This window comes from Ictalurus furcatus, chromosome 20 (assembly GCF_023375685.1).
Source record: "Ictalurus furcatus strain D&B chromosome 20, Billie_1.0, whole genome shotgun sequence".
Taxonomy (NCBI): domain Eukaryota; kingdom Metazoa; phylum Chordata; class Actinopteri; order Siluriformes; family Ictaluridae; genus Ictalurus; species Ictalurus furcatus.
In genome coordinates, this window is record NC_071274.1 from 5,884,645 (window position 1) to 5,903,532 (window position 18,888).

Sequence of the window (18,888 nt, forward strand, 5' to 3'; positions counted from 1 at the left end):
CAAGGACATTTGGGACACAAGTCTTTAATGCTTGTATGCTTTCAGGCGCACAATCACCACCCACAAACATGACTAAAACAAACCATCAGGTCACATGATTGACACCAGTATAGATCGTATATACGTATAGATCGTAAGCGGGTAGACATCTGTTCCATCCATCTTTCTTCTTTCTTTCAGTGTTTTCATCGCTTGCTGTATCCACGGCTAACAACACTGATTCACGAGGCTCGCTCATCAGCATTGAGTCCAACCCCAGCAACAGTGACCGCAACAGCGAGAAGATGGACGGATGTGAAAAGGTCAGGAGAGACACGAGTTGTTGGTAAATTCTCAGTATTATCACTGTACAGTAACGCATTCCTAACATGATACTGATATGCTCTGTGTAGTTCACCAGGCCTCAGTCCCTGATTGGTTTTGGCTCACGCTTCGACAAACTGGACCAGGCAGAGACGCGCAGTCTGCTTATGTGTTTCCTGCATATTATGAAAACCATATCAGAAGGTGAGCAATCAGGGCCTACATACAATATTCAGACATACACACCAATCAGACAATATCCCTTGATTTTCCTGGATTTAACGTTGTAGATAAAGGCAATTCCTATCATTAACAGTTCTGACTAGTGTGTTTTTAATGCGAGTGGGCGTGGCATATGCTTTGTGTTACAGACGTCATGGTTGCATACTGGCACCGAGCCATTCATCAAGAGATTTCGGACTTCTTCAACATCTTAGAGTAAGTTTTCTTTTTTAAATGGTGAATTGATAGCTACAATAATCAATGGATATAATGATGGAAAGATGGATAGAAGGACAAGTTATGGATGGTTGGAAGAAGTGTGAGTGGTGAGGTAAATGGATTCAAGTGTGTGTAAATGGGGGGAAAATAGATTTTTAAAAAAATGAATAAATAAAAGAAAGAATCCACAGAAAATGAACTTGTTAAACTGTCAGGGTCTGGTCTTGTGGAAAATCACCCCTCTTCTAACTTTATAACTTTTCCTATTAGTTTTAACACACATATTTTTGTAAGGAAATGCATCACAACTAAGAATCTGAAGATCACCTAACATATTTCCATCTTTCACAGTGTTTCTCTGCGCTGTTTCCTGTTCTCGGTACATTGCATATTCTATTTGCATCTTAGTATTCACACGATCTAATCTCTCCATCTTACCCTTGACAGACTCTGTCTCCAGCACTTCAGGTTCTTGGGAAAGCGTCACATAGCCAGGTAAGTGCCTAAAATGGATCAGTCTCTGCTCTGAGTGTCTTTGTGTGTGTGTGTGTGTGTGTGTGTGTGTGTGTGTGTGTGTGTGTGTGTGTGTGTGTTTGGTCCATTTGAGAGCCAACACATTTTTCATAGCTTATTTGTAAGCCATGTACCACTGAGCAGCTGCACTGCTTTACCTTTGGTAGTTTCTGTTCCTGTGTATGTGTCGATGTCTTTGTGTGAGAAGGAGGAGGGTGAAAAGAGAAGAAAGAAAGAGAGAGAAGATGTGAGACATAGGATTTCCAGCCAGACTGAGAGAAACAAACTCCTGCTATCTGGCAGGCGAGGATAGGTTTATTATTTATGGCACATGGTATCTCATATGTTTTCTATCACAGTTTTTCATGGTCATTATACATGGAAGGACATGAGTTCATTTGAATTAACTCTCCAACACCAATATAGTTACTGTCATGGTGCATTGGAAATGTAACTATTAAAGACCATGTTTCTTATTAACTCCTCGTTGATTAAATTTGTTCCCACATTCTTAAACTATGAATCAGTGGGAATACTTCTCATTTTCTATGCCAGCCTTTAATAAAAGCAGGTAGTAGTGAAATGAAGAGGATCAGGATTTATAGGTGAGACTGGGACTGTTTAACACACAGCCCTATCACTGAAGAGTCTCTCTCTCTCTATCTCTCTCTCTCTGTCTTGAAAGCTTGAAAACAAGGCCTTTGATGCCAAACTGTTGTCCTGAGTATTTCCAGGAACATGTTGTTTCAAAATCAGCCACTTCTCTCACTTCTTTCTTCCTCCCTCCTCTTTCTTTCACTTCACAGAGCCGTGCCTGTTAAGAGTGACTTGTAGTTATATTTTATTTTTATAATTTTTACAGCTACACTACTGTAAATGATCAGGCTGCTGAAATTGGTTATTGGACTATTAACCCAATACTAATGGCCTAATCATGTTTTTAATGGCTTACCCTGTAGCTGTTATAGGCCAAAGCAGGCTGTTCGGTTGAATAAAGCTTCTTAAGGACAAAAACCTACTCTTTTTTTCTCTTGTGTCTGTGTTACAAAAAGAAAAAGCAGTGATATATATTTTAGACGGTTTCCTGTTCTGTGTACTGCATCTACACTCCTACTACTACTCAGTTTATTGATGCATTAATAGCTCTTTCTCTCATTCCCTCTTTCTATCTGTCTCTCTGGTATCTTATCGATTTTTTTTTTCATTTTCTGTTTCAATGCTTACTACCTCGCGCTCTCTCTCTCTCTTTCCCTCTCTCTCTCTCTGACTTTAATTAAAGGTGCATTGGGCAGTTTTTTAGTTTGAATTTTTTTTACAATAGTACTACAATAGTATAAGGGCAGCATGGTGGTACAGCAGGTTCTTTTTTTCTTCCCACCTCCCGAAAACATGCCAGTAGATGGATTAGCTTTACTAAATTGTAACTGTGTGTGAATGAGTGTATGATTATGATGTATGATTATGTGTGCGTGTGCATGGTGCACTGTGATGGACTGCCGTGTATTCCCTACTCATGCCCAGCGTTCCCGGGATAGGCTCTGGATCCACTGAGACCCTGACCAGGATACAACAATTACTGGAGATGAATGAATGCATGAAAAATAGTATTGGGGGGGGGGGGGGGTGTTTATAACCAAGGAATCCAGTACAATCCTGTGGGTTTTTTTCAGGAACACATTATTTAACATTTATTTTTCACATTATTTCTAATAGAAAGATCAGTAAAATATTGTCCAGTGCACCTTTAATGTTTAAGTATGGAGATGTTCATGTACAAATTTGGATAATATACATTATATTGCTGCAGTTATGACAACGTTGTTACAGTAACATTTTTCACAGTGCTCTACACTGACACTCACATACAGTGACAAATAGAAAACTGACTTGCAGTGATGTGTAATGTAAATGTTAACATATGTATGGCATGATTATACCTTCATGTAATTATGCTCCTGCTTGGTTTTGAATCTGTGAATGTGTCGTGGTGTGTTTTGTGTCTTGCCTGGCTTTGCTTTCTCAGTTCCATCTCATGTTTAAGCAAACATCACTCACTGAATTCTGCTCTTCATCCCATCTCTATCTCCATTATCATTATGCCTTCCAAAACAAATTCACTTCCTATCGTAGGACTCTTATTTGAAATTTGAATTCATCTGCTAGTGCGCACATGCCAACAGGACAGAGCTAGCATCACATGAGGTGCTTGGGTTATTTTTTTTTACACTAACATTTGCAAGTTGAACTAGCTTGAACGCTGCCCTTCTTTGAATGCTGGCCTGCTAAATTAGTGCTAAGCTTTTTTTTTTCACCTGGCTGCTTCAAATGTGATGAAGAACGTGAGGATGATGATAATGTTAACGGTGCCCTTAACCCCTGCTGTGATTGGATCGTTGTACACAGGAAGTTAGCAGCTGCGGTTAAGCTGGCGCAGGCCACGCAGAACACTGGCACTCTGAAGGGTTCGAATGCTTCCACCCAGTCCTCAGGGCTTCTGCCCCAATGGTAAACACCCCAGGACTACATTCCCTGTAGAGACTGGCTTTTATTCTGAGAAAAGTAAAAGTATTAGCATTTCCAATTCCTGTTAGCTACAAATCTAGTAGCTAGAAGTTGTTCTTTGTCACAGATGTAGCAACAACCATGCCCCAAACTGATTATTATTAGTAGTAGTAGTTGTAGTAATAGTAGTAGTAATCCTGCCCCAGGCCTTTTCACTGAGTCAGCCTTTTATACTGAACACAATTTGTTAGCGTTATTAGCATGTTCCTGTTAGCAACACATCTAGCAAAGGTTTGTATACTTACATGGATGTAACTGCCTGTTCCACAAACACGGAATGATACTATTCTTGAGGTTCCTGTCCAAATGATGCATTGATTCCCAAGCCTATTTTTCTGATAAAACCAAGCTTTTATACCAAATACAACATGCCAGGGTTATTAGCATGGACATGTTAGCAACAAATCTAGCAGAAGCTGTGCTTTTCCACAGACCTAGCTGTAGACATGAGCAACATAAATGATCATTTTATTCTCATGCCTCAGTGATACAACGATCCCCGGGCTCCCCAGCGCCAGAAAATGTTGGCCTTATTAGCCTGTTCCTGTTATCGAGCAGAAGATGGCGGCTTTATTGATCTTGCCTCAGCCTCACCCTAAACCGAATTACAATATTATTGATTTTTGAAGAAATGGAAGAAAAGGTGTTATGTATGACATAACATGTCATACATGTCAACCTTTTATACCCTTTCATAACTTTTATTTCATACCATGGCAAAATGCAATTTTGTAAGCTTTAATGCTAACACAACGAAAGGAAAAGAATTAATTGTGGCAATAGCTCATGTATCCATCATTTGTCCAGTGTGAATACATCTTAGTTCATCATTTTTCATCACGATTTCATGATGTGACGCAGTACCAATATCCACTAATATACAGTGTCCTCCTGCAACATGATGTGGCAGCCATTTTGTCTGTATCATGGCCATCTCCCTTGACCTGCTGTCTGTGGTAGGCCTATTCTGTGAATGGCCGGTCTCTTTGTATTCCTTTTGTGTGTAAATAAACCCCATGTTTATAATAAAACAGCTAATATGCTAAAATCATGTCTTTATTAACTGCTGTAGCCTGTGTTGAGAGAAAATAAATATAGAAGTTGCCTTACATGTCTAGCTCTGAGGTAGTTAAATGCTAGCTATCTCAGGCAAAACAAATGATACTTGAGATGTTTTGACAGTCTGTAAAAGACAAAAAGAGTCCAGACAAATAAACTATAAAGTCATGGCTCATAAGAAGAAAAATTATAATGTAATATATATTACATTGGGATTAAACAAATTGGCAAGCTAGATATGCTAGTAAGCTAACAGTGAATGAAAGTGCATCTCATATGCTAGTGCTCTTAGCACTCATGCTTTTAAGAGTGAAACGAATTGATTGTTAAGGTCATAAGCCACACTATGTTCTTTATTCTCGACGATCAGGATGCTGTCAGGTCAGGATGGGCACAGACATGCACGTTCCCATACCATGCCCATTCTTCGGGGAAAGAATGCCCTCACCAACCCCAAATTGCTGCAGATGATGGAAACAGGTAATATCACGTGACACAGTGTGCACCCATTAGCCAGCTAACCTTTAAATACCTTCAATTTTAGTATTGGAAATCAGAAAACTAAAGGTCTACTTGGCATTTACAGACTTAGTAAGTATACTGTATATACTAATTTAAATTACAAGATATTCTTAGCAATTACAGCCTTAACTCTGAGTTTTCACATAAGTTGTAATGTTAATGTTATTGTGCAGCCTTATATGTTAATTGTGTGTGTGTGTGTGTGTGTGTGTTTAGTAGATGGGAATTCAGCTGAGAATGACAACTTCAACCCGACAGACATCGAAGCCAATCTGTCCACAGAAGTGTCCCTTACCGTGCTCGATGTCCTGGGACTATTCGTGCAGCACCACAAGGTCAGCAGGCACTCATCCATTCTGTGTAGCTGTGCTATTTATTTGGATTTATTTGTAAAGCCAAGCTCTTCATGTTAAGACAGTGCCATCTGGTGGATTAAAAAACAACAACAACAACAACAACAGGAGTGTTAGTGAGATGCTTTGTCTATCAATTGTTTTGTTTTTTTAAAATGGGAAACACCTAAGTAGTTACATGTTTGGTAGGAGGAGGCACTGTGGTTAGGGGTTAGAACATTTGCCTCGTACCTCCAGGGTTGAGGGTTCGAATCCCACCTTCCTCCAGCTAATCCGGTTTCCTCACCCAGTCCAAAGACATGCGCTGTAGGCTGATCGGCATTTCCAAATTGTTTACATTGTTCACGTTTGGTAGGTGGAAGTTTCTCCACAAGGGGAAGCTACCAGAACAGGCTTTACTCAGTTCTACTTTTACTGTTTTTACTGATCACTCTGATCACTGATCACTGATCAGAGTATCCTAATGATAAAAGCATTCACCATGCTATTTCAGACTGTCAATCACTTTTGAATAGAACACACATTATAGCATCACCTTACTCTTACTATTCATTCATTATTGAATGCCTAAAATGTGAATAGTGTCTCAAATCACAGATATGGCGCTCTCAATAATCTATGAACACATGCTTAATATGTTCATTTATTCTAATCGCTTCTCTTTAATTACAATATTGATGTAGAAATTCTATCAGCCCTCCAGAATTATTGGCACCCTTAATGAAAATGAGAACCATGTCATATATAAGAATAACACCATTAGGTTTCAATTCAATTCAATTTTATTTGTATAGCTCTTTTAACAATGAACATTGTCACAAAGCAGCTGTACAGAAATATATACATTTAGGATATACATTTTAAAATTGATACATTTTTGCATTTATCCCTAATGGTCCTAATTGTGCTGAATGATAAACTTCTTATGTATTAACTGCTTATGTGTTTTTAGTATAGCTGATTTGTGCAGGTCACCAACCATCTGTCTCTACTGTTTTGAAAGTTCTTTGCACTTTCCCATGGTGATGAATGACAAAAGGATTTTGCATGTAATATTTATACCCCCAGGATAAGACGACACGGCAAAAGGCAACAACAGAGTTCCTAGGAACTGAGAGCAAATTAAAATAATACATTTTTTAAGAATGACAGTTTGCATGCATTTATTTAAAATATTCCTTATGGGTTTCGGCACATATATTTTTGAGAATATTATTATTTACAAAAGACTTCTGACTTCAAGTCAGAATGATTTTCTTAAAACACAGATAAATCCTTTTTCCTATAGTGTAATGTTTTGCTCATTTTCATGAAGGGTGCCAATAATTCTGCAGGCCACTGTACCTTTGAACATGGGATGATATTAAATAGTGGCGTTTTGTTCGACAATACGGTGTCCTTGTTGTAACAATATATCAATGTAACCAAATTTCTTAACCATATTTTTTTTTTTTAAAGATGACTACAAAGGTTTATTGTGTCTGATGCCTTCTCTGCTCTCCTCCTGTACAGAAACAGCTGCAGCAGGACGAAGGTCAGAACTATCTGATGAAGAAAGTATTCGACACCTACCTGCTGTTCTTCCAAATCAATCAGTCAACTACCACTCTTAGGCACGTCTTTGCTGCATTGCGCCTCTTCATACAGAAGGTACACACACACGCATGTCCTACCTACACAGTTCATTTGTTATAACAAATTTACTAACTCATTTATCTTCATTAGAGAATTCTGAGTTTCTGAATACAGTGAGATGTCAAATTGTGGATTTATATGGAATTTTAAAAAGCCCCCCCCCCTCTCTCTGTAGTTCCCCTGCGTGTTTTTCCAGGGGAAAGCTGACCTGTGTGGTTGTCTATGCTACGAGATTCTGAAATGCTGTAACCATCGCTCCAGTAGCACACAGACCGAGGCCGCTGCCCTTCTCTATTTCCTCATGAGGAAGAATTTTGAGTTCACCAAGGGCAAATGTATCGTCCGTTCCCACCTCCAGGTTCGTCCGTGTTTGTGCGCAACAGTCATTTTGAATGCCATCTTCCTCTTTAACAGAAAAGGGAAAGGGAAGCGTCCTGCTGTTTTGAGCTAGGCTTATGGTGCAGCTAATGCATTCAAAACCACATCTGGGTGACTGACATGAATAAGAATAACGACGCCACTTTAAGAATAACTGTGTGCCAGTTTAGTAAAGCACTGGCTCATCAATCATCTGTTTCTCTTTGCTTCACTGGTTCATCTCACACGCTCATGTTGATTTTAGCATGCTGATTGGCTGATGTAGGGGGGTTTGGACTCCTGCAGATGTTAATTAGGCTCTGTGCCAGAAGTATGTTGAGCTTTACTGCTGCCGTTCATCACTCCTTTATCAAGGAAATGCTCTCTCTATATAGAGGCCTTCCCATGGATCCTGAAAAACATTAGAAAACAGAACATTTATTGACTACTTTTCCAGTCATAAAAAACAACTTGAAAACACAAACTTTTTTAAAAAATACGTTTCCTGATAACGATGGGTATAGATGGCATATATATATATATATATATATATATATATATATATATATATATATATATATTTTTTTTTTTTTTCCTCAACTATATCTATCTACAGTATCTCTACATATTAAACCAGACGTTTTTAGCCAGGGTCTCATTCCAGTGTGAAAATAAATCCCTTATGATCACAGCACAATTTATTTTTATGAACATAATTAGTAGGTTATGAAATTATTCTACAGTATACATTAGTATGCAAGTCTTAGGCACATGCAAAAATTCAATTAAATTATTTTAATTCATTAAATGAAAAACATAAGAAATACTATCAAGAGCGGTAAGCAGTAATAAACTATAAAAAGCTGATATTTAGTGCTACAACCCTAAAAAATATATATATCAGTAGTAAACAGTTGAAAATAGTTGAAAATCTGCCGACTCAGTAATACAGAAGACATCAATCCATCTGTAACATTTGTATAAAAAAAAGAAACACTTTTCCACACTACTGTTGATATAGAATAAAGAAAATGTGTATTTCTAGGAAACGTGGCTGTGTTTATTCCCATATTTTTTTAATTTTACAGGTCATTAAAGCTGTGAGTCAGCTGATTGCAGATGCAGGTATAGGAGGCTCACGTTTCCAGCAGTCTCTGGCCATTATCAACAACTTCGCCAATGGCGATGCACCTCTTAAAGTAAGTGCCACACTTTTCTTCAGACATGATTCACTTTGAGTCTTCACTTCACAGTATTATCATGTGTTGTCTGGAAAAGTACATTTATTTTTGTTTCCTGTCAGAACACGACATTCCCGGCTGATGTGAAAGACCTGACGAAGCGAATCCGTACCGTCCTGATGGCTACGTCGCAAATGAAGGAGCACGAGAAGGACCCAGAGATGCTGGTAGACTTGCAGTACAGCCTTGCCAACTCGTATGCCAGCACCCCTGAGCTGCGAAGGACCTGGCTGGAAAGCATGGCCAAGATCCACGTCCGCAATGGCGACCTGTCTGAGGTAAGAGACAGAGGGTTATGAAGAGTTAAATTATACACAGAATATTAGTGGTTACAAAAATAAAATAAAAAACATGTCTCAATGCTGTGTGATTTTTTTTTCTTTCCTTTCAGGCTGCCATGTGCTACATCCATATCTCTGCCCTCATAGCAGAGTCACTGAAGAGGAGAGGTGAGTGCCCCCTGCTGGCCATAAACCTCCATGCACTGCCTGTTGCACCTTGCATGCACGGCATTCTGTTCAGTTCTGTTTTCAGGGCAGTAAGCTTAAGTGAACTTTAAGCTGGAACATCTGTGGCATGCTTTATCACTAGATTTTCCATTTTCTCAGGATAACCACTATCTTCTCTTCCCCCTCTGCTTCTCATTTTACATAAAATACTACAAACGGTTGTAGTGACTGCTGCCTGGAGAAATGAATCACAGTTTCATGGCTTCTCTAGACCTCGTAACTATAATGAGGCCTTGGTGATTGTACGGCTTTTGTACGTGTGCGTGATTGAGAATGAGTGCCACAGCTTCCATGCATGCTCCTGCTTTCTCTCTATTTTTGCCTGTAGAAGCATGCTCTGAAATTGAGTAGCTAAGATCCCGATGAACAGAAGTGAACCTGTGTTAAACCTCCTGCCCCTTTGCAATCACAGGTTACTGGAAGCCTGAAAAGGCACGGATCTCAACCATGGGTACAGAGGAGGCCAATGTAATTAACTGTTGCCCTTTACTAACCCCTCAAGAAGGAGAAAGTGAGTGTTCCTCCACTTACCATGTCTTAGAAACTCTCCACTCTAGTGAGTGTTGAATGTGCTGTATCTCCTGGACTAAGATCTAATGGATATTCTTGAGTGTGAATTTTTATATTTGATGGTGAGTCCTGAGGCTCAAAAGCTTGTAAACGGCTTGATAATGGATGTCATTTTATGCTTAGGGTCATTGTACAGATTCCAGTCTTCTAGGCAGGTACAATATAAAAGATCACGTGTATAGACAGGGGGATTTAACTCAAATTTGTAATGGTCCAGGGGCTGGATGTTCCTAAGTGCAATTACTGAAAAATTCTTAAGAAGTTCTCAAATATTTTTCTTATGAACATTTAATTTTTTTTCCTTAAGAATAAAATAACAGTAGTGTAATAACTATAACAAATTCAATACTGTCAAATTTTAAATGTATCAATTTATTACCCTTTCTTTTTAAAAAGTAGCAATCACCTCCCGATCATTTGTTCGAATGTAAAGGGTGTGAGATGTGTTCGTTTAGCGATGTTAACCGTCACAGAAGAATGTACTTTCTGGAAATTGGAAACTATTCGATTGATTTGACATGAAGGAGAAGAACAGAAACAAAAACAGCAGGCAAGAGCTAAAATATTGTAGTAGTTATACAGTATTTATTATATATTACAAGTTTCTTAAGAATTTTTCTTAAGTTTTGTCTTAGGTACCATCTTAAGAAGAATTTTTGGGAATACGAAATATTCTTAATATTCTAAACATATAATGGCAGTTAAGAAGAATTTTATTCTTAAGAATGTTTTGTGAATCCAGCCCCATTTACATAAAATCCCTTGTTAAAAAAGATTTGGATAAGCAGCTAACACGACTGAATTATGACAGTTACCTATTAATGCTTAATTGTTAATGATAAGTTCATCGCTACAAACGACGATAAAGACAATTCGCAATGGTGCTTCACTTTTCCACTCTGAAATCGAGGTGTACTGTACACGTGATGTGTTTTTTTATTCTCAATCCTGCCTACTCCTGCAGTTAATATTTTTTTTACCGTACTTCCTGGCGACCTTTTATAGCCAATTTAATTGGTCCTGTTTCCCAAAATATAAACAAATGAGTCATTTAAACCACGATAACTCTGACCAGGATAAAGCAGTTACTGAAGATGAATGAATGAATGCGGTAAATGTACATACAACCTGTATATTCTCATGTTAATAAGTTTCATATCTGATGGGCTTTATTAAAATAAAAACCGCCCACTGCACACCTCTACTCTGAGCAGTCTATTTTGAACTTCACATACCTCTCTTTCCATTCATCATGTCATGTCATCACTAATCAGAAAGAAATTACAAACCGACCTCAGTTCTTAAACTCAGTTGTTACAGAAAAATCGAGCTGCTCCATGTTTATAAAACTGGAGTCATTCCAGTAGTCATTTTTTTTTTCATACATTAATCAGTTCTGCTGCAGCATTTTTAGTGCTCACTTCAGTCCACTGATATACTTTGCTGCTGAGTCCGCGTACAGACTGCTTTCCACCAGTTGATGAGCCCTGGTATACAGTAGACTTATTTTTATTTCATCTGCACACTATTTTGTTTTAACTTGTGCTGTGGGGGTTGCTTGCAGTTCACCATGCTGTCTGCCCAGTGTGTGAACCGTGACTGCATGCTGGTCGCAAATAATTATAAAACTGTGCAATTATACAGAGTTTTAATAACGTGGAAATGCTTGAACCTGAGTGGACAGATGGTTGGATGAATGAGTGTATAAATAAGCAGATAGTCAGAGTCATGAGCAGATATCTAAGTAAATAATCCGTTGCTCTTTGCTTTCTTTGTTTAACCTGTGGCTCTGGTTGGGACCTGCAGCCTCATTCAGCATGGGCTGGCCTGCATTTATGAACATCTCCCCCAACGTGCAGGAGGAAGGAGCCATGAAGGAGGATACTGGCACCCAGGATACACCTTACACTGAGGTACTGAACAAACTATGTTTTTCAGTAGCACTGTGGTATAATGGTATTTACTGTTACTGATGATTTTTGGGGTGTCTGTTTTAATAGGACACACTGGTGGACCAGCTCGAGCTGTGTGTGGATTATCTATGGAAGTCTGAAAGGCATGAGCTCATAGCGGATATCAATAAGCCCGTCATCGCCGTCTATGAGAAGAGACGAGATTTCAAGGTGAGTCTTAGACCTCGAGGTGAGTTTCTTATACTGAGAACTCATTCCTTTACAAAGTGAAGACATTGCATCTGTGTGTGTGCATTTTTGCAGAGACTGTCAGAACTGTATTACGACATTCATCGCTCATATCTGAAAGTGAACGAGGTTGTGAACTCAGAGAAGCGTCTGTTTGGCCGATACTACCGTGTGGCTTTCTACGGACAGGTAAGTCACCTGCAGATACAGTGCCCTCCACTACTATTGGTGCCCTTGGTAAATATGGTGAAAAATTGTCTTTATTGTTTAACCTTTTGATCTTTTGTAAAAAAAAAAAAAAAATCACAAAAATACTCTGCTGTCATGCATATCAAACAACTGCAAACACAACACAGGTTTATCCAAAAAAAATTGCTAAATATAGGTGTGCAACAATTATTGTCACTATGCATTCATATGAGAAAAATATATTTGAAGTATATTCCCATTTGATATTTTACATTTTTTTTTAGTACACCTGGGAGACTAGGAACAGGAAATTGTTCAACCATGACTTACTGTTACACAGGGGTATAAATATGAGGCAACACACAGGCCAAATTCCCTTAGTTATTCATCACAATGGGTAAGACCAAGGTATATCGCTGTGATAAACAACAAAAGGTTGTTGAGCTTCACAAAATGGGAAGTGGCTATAAGAAAATAGCACAAGCATTGTAAATGCCCATTTCCACCATCAGGGCAATAATTAAGAAGTTCCAGTCAACTGGAAATGTTGTGAATCAACCTGGAATTGGACGTGTGTCTATATTGTCTCAACGCACTGTGAAGAGGATGGTTCGAGTGGCCATAAAATCTCCAAGGATCACAGCTGGAGAATTGCAGAAGTCAGAAAGTCTCCAAAACTACAATCCGAAGTCACCTACATCACCACAAGTTGTTTGGAAGGGTTTCAAGAAAAAAGCCTCTACTTTCATCCTAAAACAAACTCAAGCATCTTCACTTTGCCAGACACTACTGGAACTTCAAATGGGATAGGGTTCTATGGTTAGACAGATCTTGGAATGAACACCAGAGGTGGTTTTGGTGTACACAGAGAGGTAGCCATATGGAAATCAAGGTCCTGCCATGGTCATCCCAGTGTCCTGACTTGAAACCCATAGAAAACCTGTGGGGTGACCTGAAGAGGAGAGTCCACCAGCATGGACCTCAAAATGTGAAGGATCTGGAGAGATTCTGTATGGAGGAATGGTCTCAGATCCCTTGCCATGTATTCTCCAACCTCATCAGGCATTATAGGAGAAGACTCAGAGCTGTTATCTTGGCAAAGGGAGGTAGCACAAAGTATTGAATAAAAGGGTGTCAAAAATTGTTGCACACCTATATTTAACAAAGATATTTTTTATAAACCTGTGTTTTGTTTGCAGTTGTTTGATATCCATGAGTGCAGAGTATTTTTGTGAATTTTTCTAACAAAAGATCAAAAGGTTAAACAATAAAGACAATTTTTCACAGACTTCTTTGCTCATATTTACCAAGGGTGCCAATATTAGTGGAGGACACTGTACGTGTAAGAAGGATAAGAATATGCAATTTCAGATTTGCAGCGCTGTTCATGACTCGAAAAAGGCATACTCCTCATGGTGTAACGTAGCTTGATTTTTACTGTACAGAAACAGCGAACCCTTAAACATGTAGCAAATAATAAAAATAATAATGCCCTTATCTGAATCATTATGTAGTCTTCATTGTCAGTTTTGAGGATGATCTCACAAGATCATCTCTCACATTGTTTTCTTTAAATCCTTCGTTTGCTCTCTTCTTCCTTTTGGTTTTCTGTGTCAGGCAGTGGTAAGTTTGCTTAGTTTTGTTCACTTTCTGACATTTTCTTCCTGTTTCCTGCTCTAAACAACTTAACCATACCTTTTTCTCCTACACAGCTAATATTTGAACATATTTATACATACATACATACATACATATTTATGTATGGTATGTAACACTGTATTGTGTTGTATTTCCACCATAAGTCACCCTTATGCCTATGCCTAACTCCGAGTATGTGGAATATGGGGGTTTAACTATTTCTTTAGATACTAAAGAAAGGAAAAGCTCTCAGGTCAAATAGAGGTATCTAAGTGTTTGGCTGGTTTAATCCATGCCGTTTCAATCATTACAGCCTAACTAATAGCAATGTCTTGCAGTTGTATTAACTGCTTTAACTTTTGGGTCATGTGAGAGATGAGTGCTTTTGTGCTTCCATCAAAGTAATCACATATTACAGCCATGGCAAAGAAGCATAATGCAAGATAACTAGTAATTAACAATGCAGCCACATGAGGACAGTGTAGACCAAGGTTTAAAGCAGGATCTATATACATGCAGAATTGATAACACTACTAACGGTACCCTGTCTAATAGGGATTCTTCGAAGAGGAGGAGAGTAAGGAGTTTATCTACAAAGAGCCGAAGCTCACAGGCCTTTCAGAGATTTCTCAGAGGCTCCTCAAACTCTACTCCGACAAGTTTGGCGCAGACAATGTCAAAATGATCCAGGACTCCAACAAGGTGCCTTCTTCTGCTTCTCCCATCACGTTTGTATCGATATTTTTGTATCTTCCAAAAAAGTATTGCTTCTAAAACCTTATCACATCTTTAATACCATGTGTATCTGGGTCCAGGTGAACCCCAAAGACCTGGATCCTAGATTCGCCTACATTCAGGTCACATATGTGGTGCCATACTTTGATGAGAAGGAGCAACAGGAAAAGAAGACCGATTTTGAGAGGAATCACAACATTAATCGCTTCGTCTTTGAGACACCGTTTACTCTTTCTGGCAAGAAGCATGGCGACGTGGAGGAACAGTGCAAGAGGCGCACCATCCTGACCAGTGAGTTGGACTAAATGTTGGAATATCCACTGGTTTCATATGAAAATAGGCACTATTGCAAAAGCTTTGTTTTACAGTTTTAAACTAGAAGACATAGTTTGTAAGATTTAGAGCCTTGTACGGAAAACAGACAAGTCTGGCCCGTTCTCCCAACTGATCCCACCGTTCTGTTGAAACTATTTGTCCCTTTTTAAGAGAAAGGGTCAGAGCAGAGCAGCTCTATTCTGGCTAGGCTACAAAAATTTAAACAGATGCCTGAAATGTAGAACATTTTCTAATCCATTGTATGGCAAAAAAACAAACCAAGGTGTTCCAAGGTATATTTGAGAATGTACAATTATTATCAGTCAAAATTCTAATAAAAATATTAAGTATTATTTATTTTTATCCACTTACAAAAATTCTGAAATGATTTTTGCATTGCTAATCGATTGATAATTGTTCACTGGTGAATAGCGAGCTCCATGTTCCCATACCTGAAGAAGCGGATCCAGGTGGTGAAGCAGCAGAGCACAGAGATGAACCCTATCGAGGTGGCCATCGATGAGATGAGCCGCAAAGTGTCTGAACTCAACCAGCTTTGCAAGATGGACGAGGTGGACATGATCCGGCTGCAGCTTAAGCTTCAGGGCAGTGTCAGTGTGAAGGTACACACACGCATCCACACACATACATGCACACACACTTATAAGACGATCTTGAAAACACACCTCCAGCTTCAATTTTCGAATGTCACACCTTACTTACTTGGCCCTTTTTTTGACCATAAAAATATAGAAATGGGATGAGAATGGTTTACACTCAAAGATTACCAGATTATATGAGCAATGTGTGCTTGTGCCGGCCCAGAAATAATTCCTGAAGTAAAGAATAAAACACAATCGGGCATGCTGTTTTATGTCCTGAGCTACCGTTACACCCTGAAGTTGATTATTTAGCAACATTAGCATTAGCAGCAGATCACGAAGTCATCTTAATTCACAGCAATTTGCCAATGATTCAATTATTTTATCTATTAAAGAGTGACATGTCATAATTTTTATCTGTTTTATATCATAAATTCCTGTTATCACTTGTGTTATAGCAGTTATAAACAGTCATACCCTCACCAGCTCTTGTTGTTTCTCTCTCTTAAAATTAAATGCAAAAAAGCCACTTATTAAGAAAAAAAAAAAAACACAAATCCATCCATCCTGAAGACTTTCTGTGTTGTAAAGGTTAAAGCTTTACCTCTGACTGTTACAAAGCACTGGAGCACACTGGATGGGGGAAAAAAAGCTAATAAATATCTCCCTCTAAAAAACATTACCAGAATTACAATTACTGAAAATATACTATAATATACACTACTAAGTATAGAAATAATGACATATTGGAATGAGCTGCGTTAATATAAACCCGTGATTTGCCATACATTCGGCTACTCTCAGAGCGGTTCTTATGGAAGATTAATCAACACCTTCTGACCAATCAGAAATGAGAATTTAACAGAGTTGTGGTATAAGTCTTTTGAACTTTTTCTGCAGGTAAATGCAGGACCAATGGCATATGCTCGGGCATTTTTGGAGGAGAAAAATGCAAAGAAATACCCAGACAACCAAGTCAAGTTGCTCAAAGAGATCTTCAGGTACTATTTTACCTATGGTCATTATTGTATATGAGCATTTACAGTGAAGTCTGACACTGCTCTCTATATTACTCATGTTTGAGGTTTGAGGTTTGAACTTAAATTCTTGCACATTCTTCACAAACCATGTTTGTAATTTCCAATTATTGTGTGATTCCTTCTCTTGTGCATCAGGGCTAGCTCGCTCTTCCAGTTCTACTCTGTGTAAAGCCACTAGTTTTCTAGCACTTTTCGCACCAATTAATCCATTTGCCAATTCTGAATCTGAACGAAATTGATACTTTTGTTTGCTATTTGCTTTGCTTTGTTTTGGTTTGCTTTAGTGTCATTGGTTGAGAGACAAACTTCATAAAACAAACTTATATATAGAACACATATATTATATATATATATAGAACACATGACATTTTTGCAGTTCTACAGTTCTGTCCTTTGGCTCAGTTTGCAAAATAAAAAAAAAGGCCTGGGTCGATTCAGAGCCTTTATAACTGCAACCAAACCTCACTAGAGTCTGCTTGGAGTAAGACTACCTCACTCAGATGCTCTTAATCTGTTTTTTATACCCGAGTATAATTGCTGTGTTCTCACCTGCCCAAACAAACCACACAGTCGGGGCATAGGGGTAAAGACTAAACACTGCGCTCTAAGACTTTTTTATATGTTTATATCTGATAGTATATCAGAAATTGTATTATAACCCCAGCATGTGTGTCCCCTTGCAGGCAGTTTGCAGACGCGTGTGGCCAGGCTCTGGACGTGAACGAGCGGCTGATAAAGGAGGACCAGCTGGAGTACCAGGAGGAAATGAGAGCTCACTACAAAGACATGCTGAACGAGCTCTCGGCCATTATGAACGAACAGGTCTGTGATATTGCTTATAAGCCACCTAGTAGTTCAGGAGTTCACTTAACTGATCCTGATACTCTCTGTTTACTCAGCAGTATGGTAAAGAGTACACAAAACACATTGTTGTGTCTGCGTTTTGTGGTTATTTAATATGTTTTGTCTCTTTGGCATTTAAAGATCTTACATGGAAGACAGTCAGTTACAGAGCGACCCAACGCCTTCTGAGCTGCCACTCAGCGTCCGGGAAGATGTTTTTTTTTTGTTGTTGTTGTTTTTTTAACCCCAAGAACCTTGTCAGTGTTACTCTCAGTATGAACCTTGAAGACGTTGCGAGGAAATTAATGAACTGAAAAATTGAAGCAGAAGAAAGGTTCAGTAAGAGTGAAATGTGTAAAAGGTTGCAGTCCTGTGGATGATACAGACCAGGCAGCTGCTCTGTTTTTGGTTGTGAAGGACACAGTATGACTTTTTCCCCCCCTGTACTACCACACGTACATGCACACACAGACACACTCCTCTTATATACACTCAAATTCACATATGCCTTCTCTCCTAGACCCTGTTCCTCTAGAAAACAGTGACCTTAATTAGCTTGAGGTGTGTTCAACTACGCAAGACTTTCTTACAATCTTATTAGAGGGCTTTTACATCACTGAATTTGCTTGTGAACATTTACTTGATAGATTATAGGCTGTTTTAGGAATCTAAGAGTATAATTATTATCATGTTCCATTTTTCTAGTGTATCCCAGATGGTCTTGTTGAACACACCTCTAGTTTGTGTATGAATGTAGACATGCTTAAAATAGCAGCATTGTATCCTAACATTCACAAATCTCGCAACTCTCACATTTTGGAAACAGAAATGTACTGTTTTATAACGTTTTTATGACTGAAAATGTGTTATTATGTCGTGTACTGTTTAAAATTTGTATATAAGAATTATTAATATTTAAAATGTTTTGTTTTATATATATAAATATATATATAAAAAACAATATAAGATCTTTTTGTTGTTTTGATAAATTAAAGAAAATTAAAGAATTTGGCTCTTATGTTTGTTTGAATATATTATTGCAAATACTGAAAAACTATAACCCTCAACTCAAAATTATAATATAAAAGTTTTAAATATTTTATATGTATATATTTTCAAATATTTGATATTTGATAAGTGTTTTGGAGGAAAAGGGAGATGGTTTAGTAAGCATTTAGATAGTTATACTATGTTATACTATATACTACACTATGCAACAAAGCTTTTCTTTTCGGTTCTGATTGAACAGAAGGTGTAACATTTCTAAAATTTGCTATAGTGGCAGTGCTTAGTGGTCAGCACACTTGCCTCACACCTCCA

At 38.3% G+C, this 18,888-nt stretch overlaps 1 protein-coding gene across 4 annotated transcripts in view; it reads left to right on the plus strand.

Annotated features, from left to right (window-relative positions):
* The window catches only part of dock10 (dedicator of cytokinesis 10), a 113,043-nt gene extending 94,445 nt beyond the window's left edge, over positions 1 to 18,598 (plus strand). For 3 of the 4 annotated variants that reach the window (XM_053652250.1, XM_053652248.1, XM_053652251.1), the window contains exons 35-56: positions 181 to 302; positions 393 to 507; positions 675 to 741; positions 1,192 to 1,239; positions 3,661 to 3,762; positions 5,249 to 5,358; positions 5,617 to 5,735; positions 7,266 to 7,403; positions 7,564 to 7,746; positions 8,834 to 8,944; positions 9,049 to 9,264; positions 9,378 to 9,435; positions 9,908 to 10,006; positions 11,872 to 11,978; positions 12,066 to 12,188; positions 12,282 to 12,395; positions 14,589 to 14,735; positions 14,849 to 15,059; positions 15,516 to 15,706; positions 16,586 to 16,686; positions 17,409 to 17,547; positions 17,710 to 18,597. In XM_053652250.1, the coding sequence (XP_053508225.1) occupies positions 181 to 302; positions 393 to 507; positions 675 to 741; positions 1,192 to 1,239; positions 3,661 to 3,762; positions 5,249 to 5,358; positions 5,617 to 5,735; positions 7,266 to 7,403; positions 7,564 to 7,746; positions 8,834 to 8,944; positions 9,049 to 9,264; positions 9,378 to 9,435; positions 9,908 to 10,006; positions 11,872 to 11,978; positions 12,066 to 12,188; positions 12,282 to 12,395; positions 14,589 to 14,735; positions 14,849 to 15,059; positions 15,516 to 15,706; positions 16,586 to 16,686; positions 17,409 to 17,547; positions 17,710 to 17,757 (2,669 nt within the window). In that variant the 3' untranslated portion in view covers positions 17,758 to 18,597. Of the gene's footprint in view, positions 1 to 180; positions 303 to 392; positions 508 to 674; positions 742 to 1,191; positions 1,240 to 3,660; positions 3,763 to 5,248; positions 5,359 to 5,616; positions 5,736 to 7,265; positions 7,404 to 7,563; positions 7,747 to 8,833; positions 8,945 to 9,048; positions 9,265 to 9,377; positions 9,436 to 9,907; positions 10,007 to 11,871; positions 11,979 to 12,065; positions 12,189 to 12,281; positions 12,396 to 14,588; positions 14,736 to 14,848; positions 15,060 to 15,515; positions 15,707 to 16,585; positions 16,687 to 17,408; positions 17,548 to 17,709 lie in introns of all 4 variants that reach the window. The other variant, XM_053652249.1, reaches the window with a different exon arrangement.
* The last annotated feature ends 290 nt before the right edge of the window (positions 18,599 to 18,888 follow it).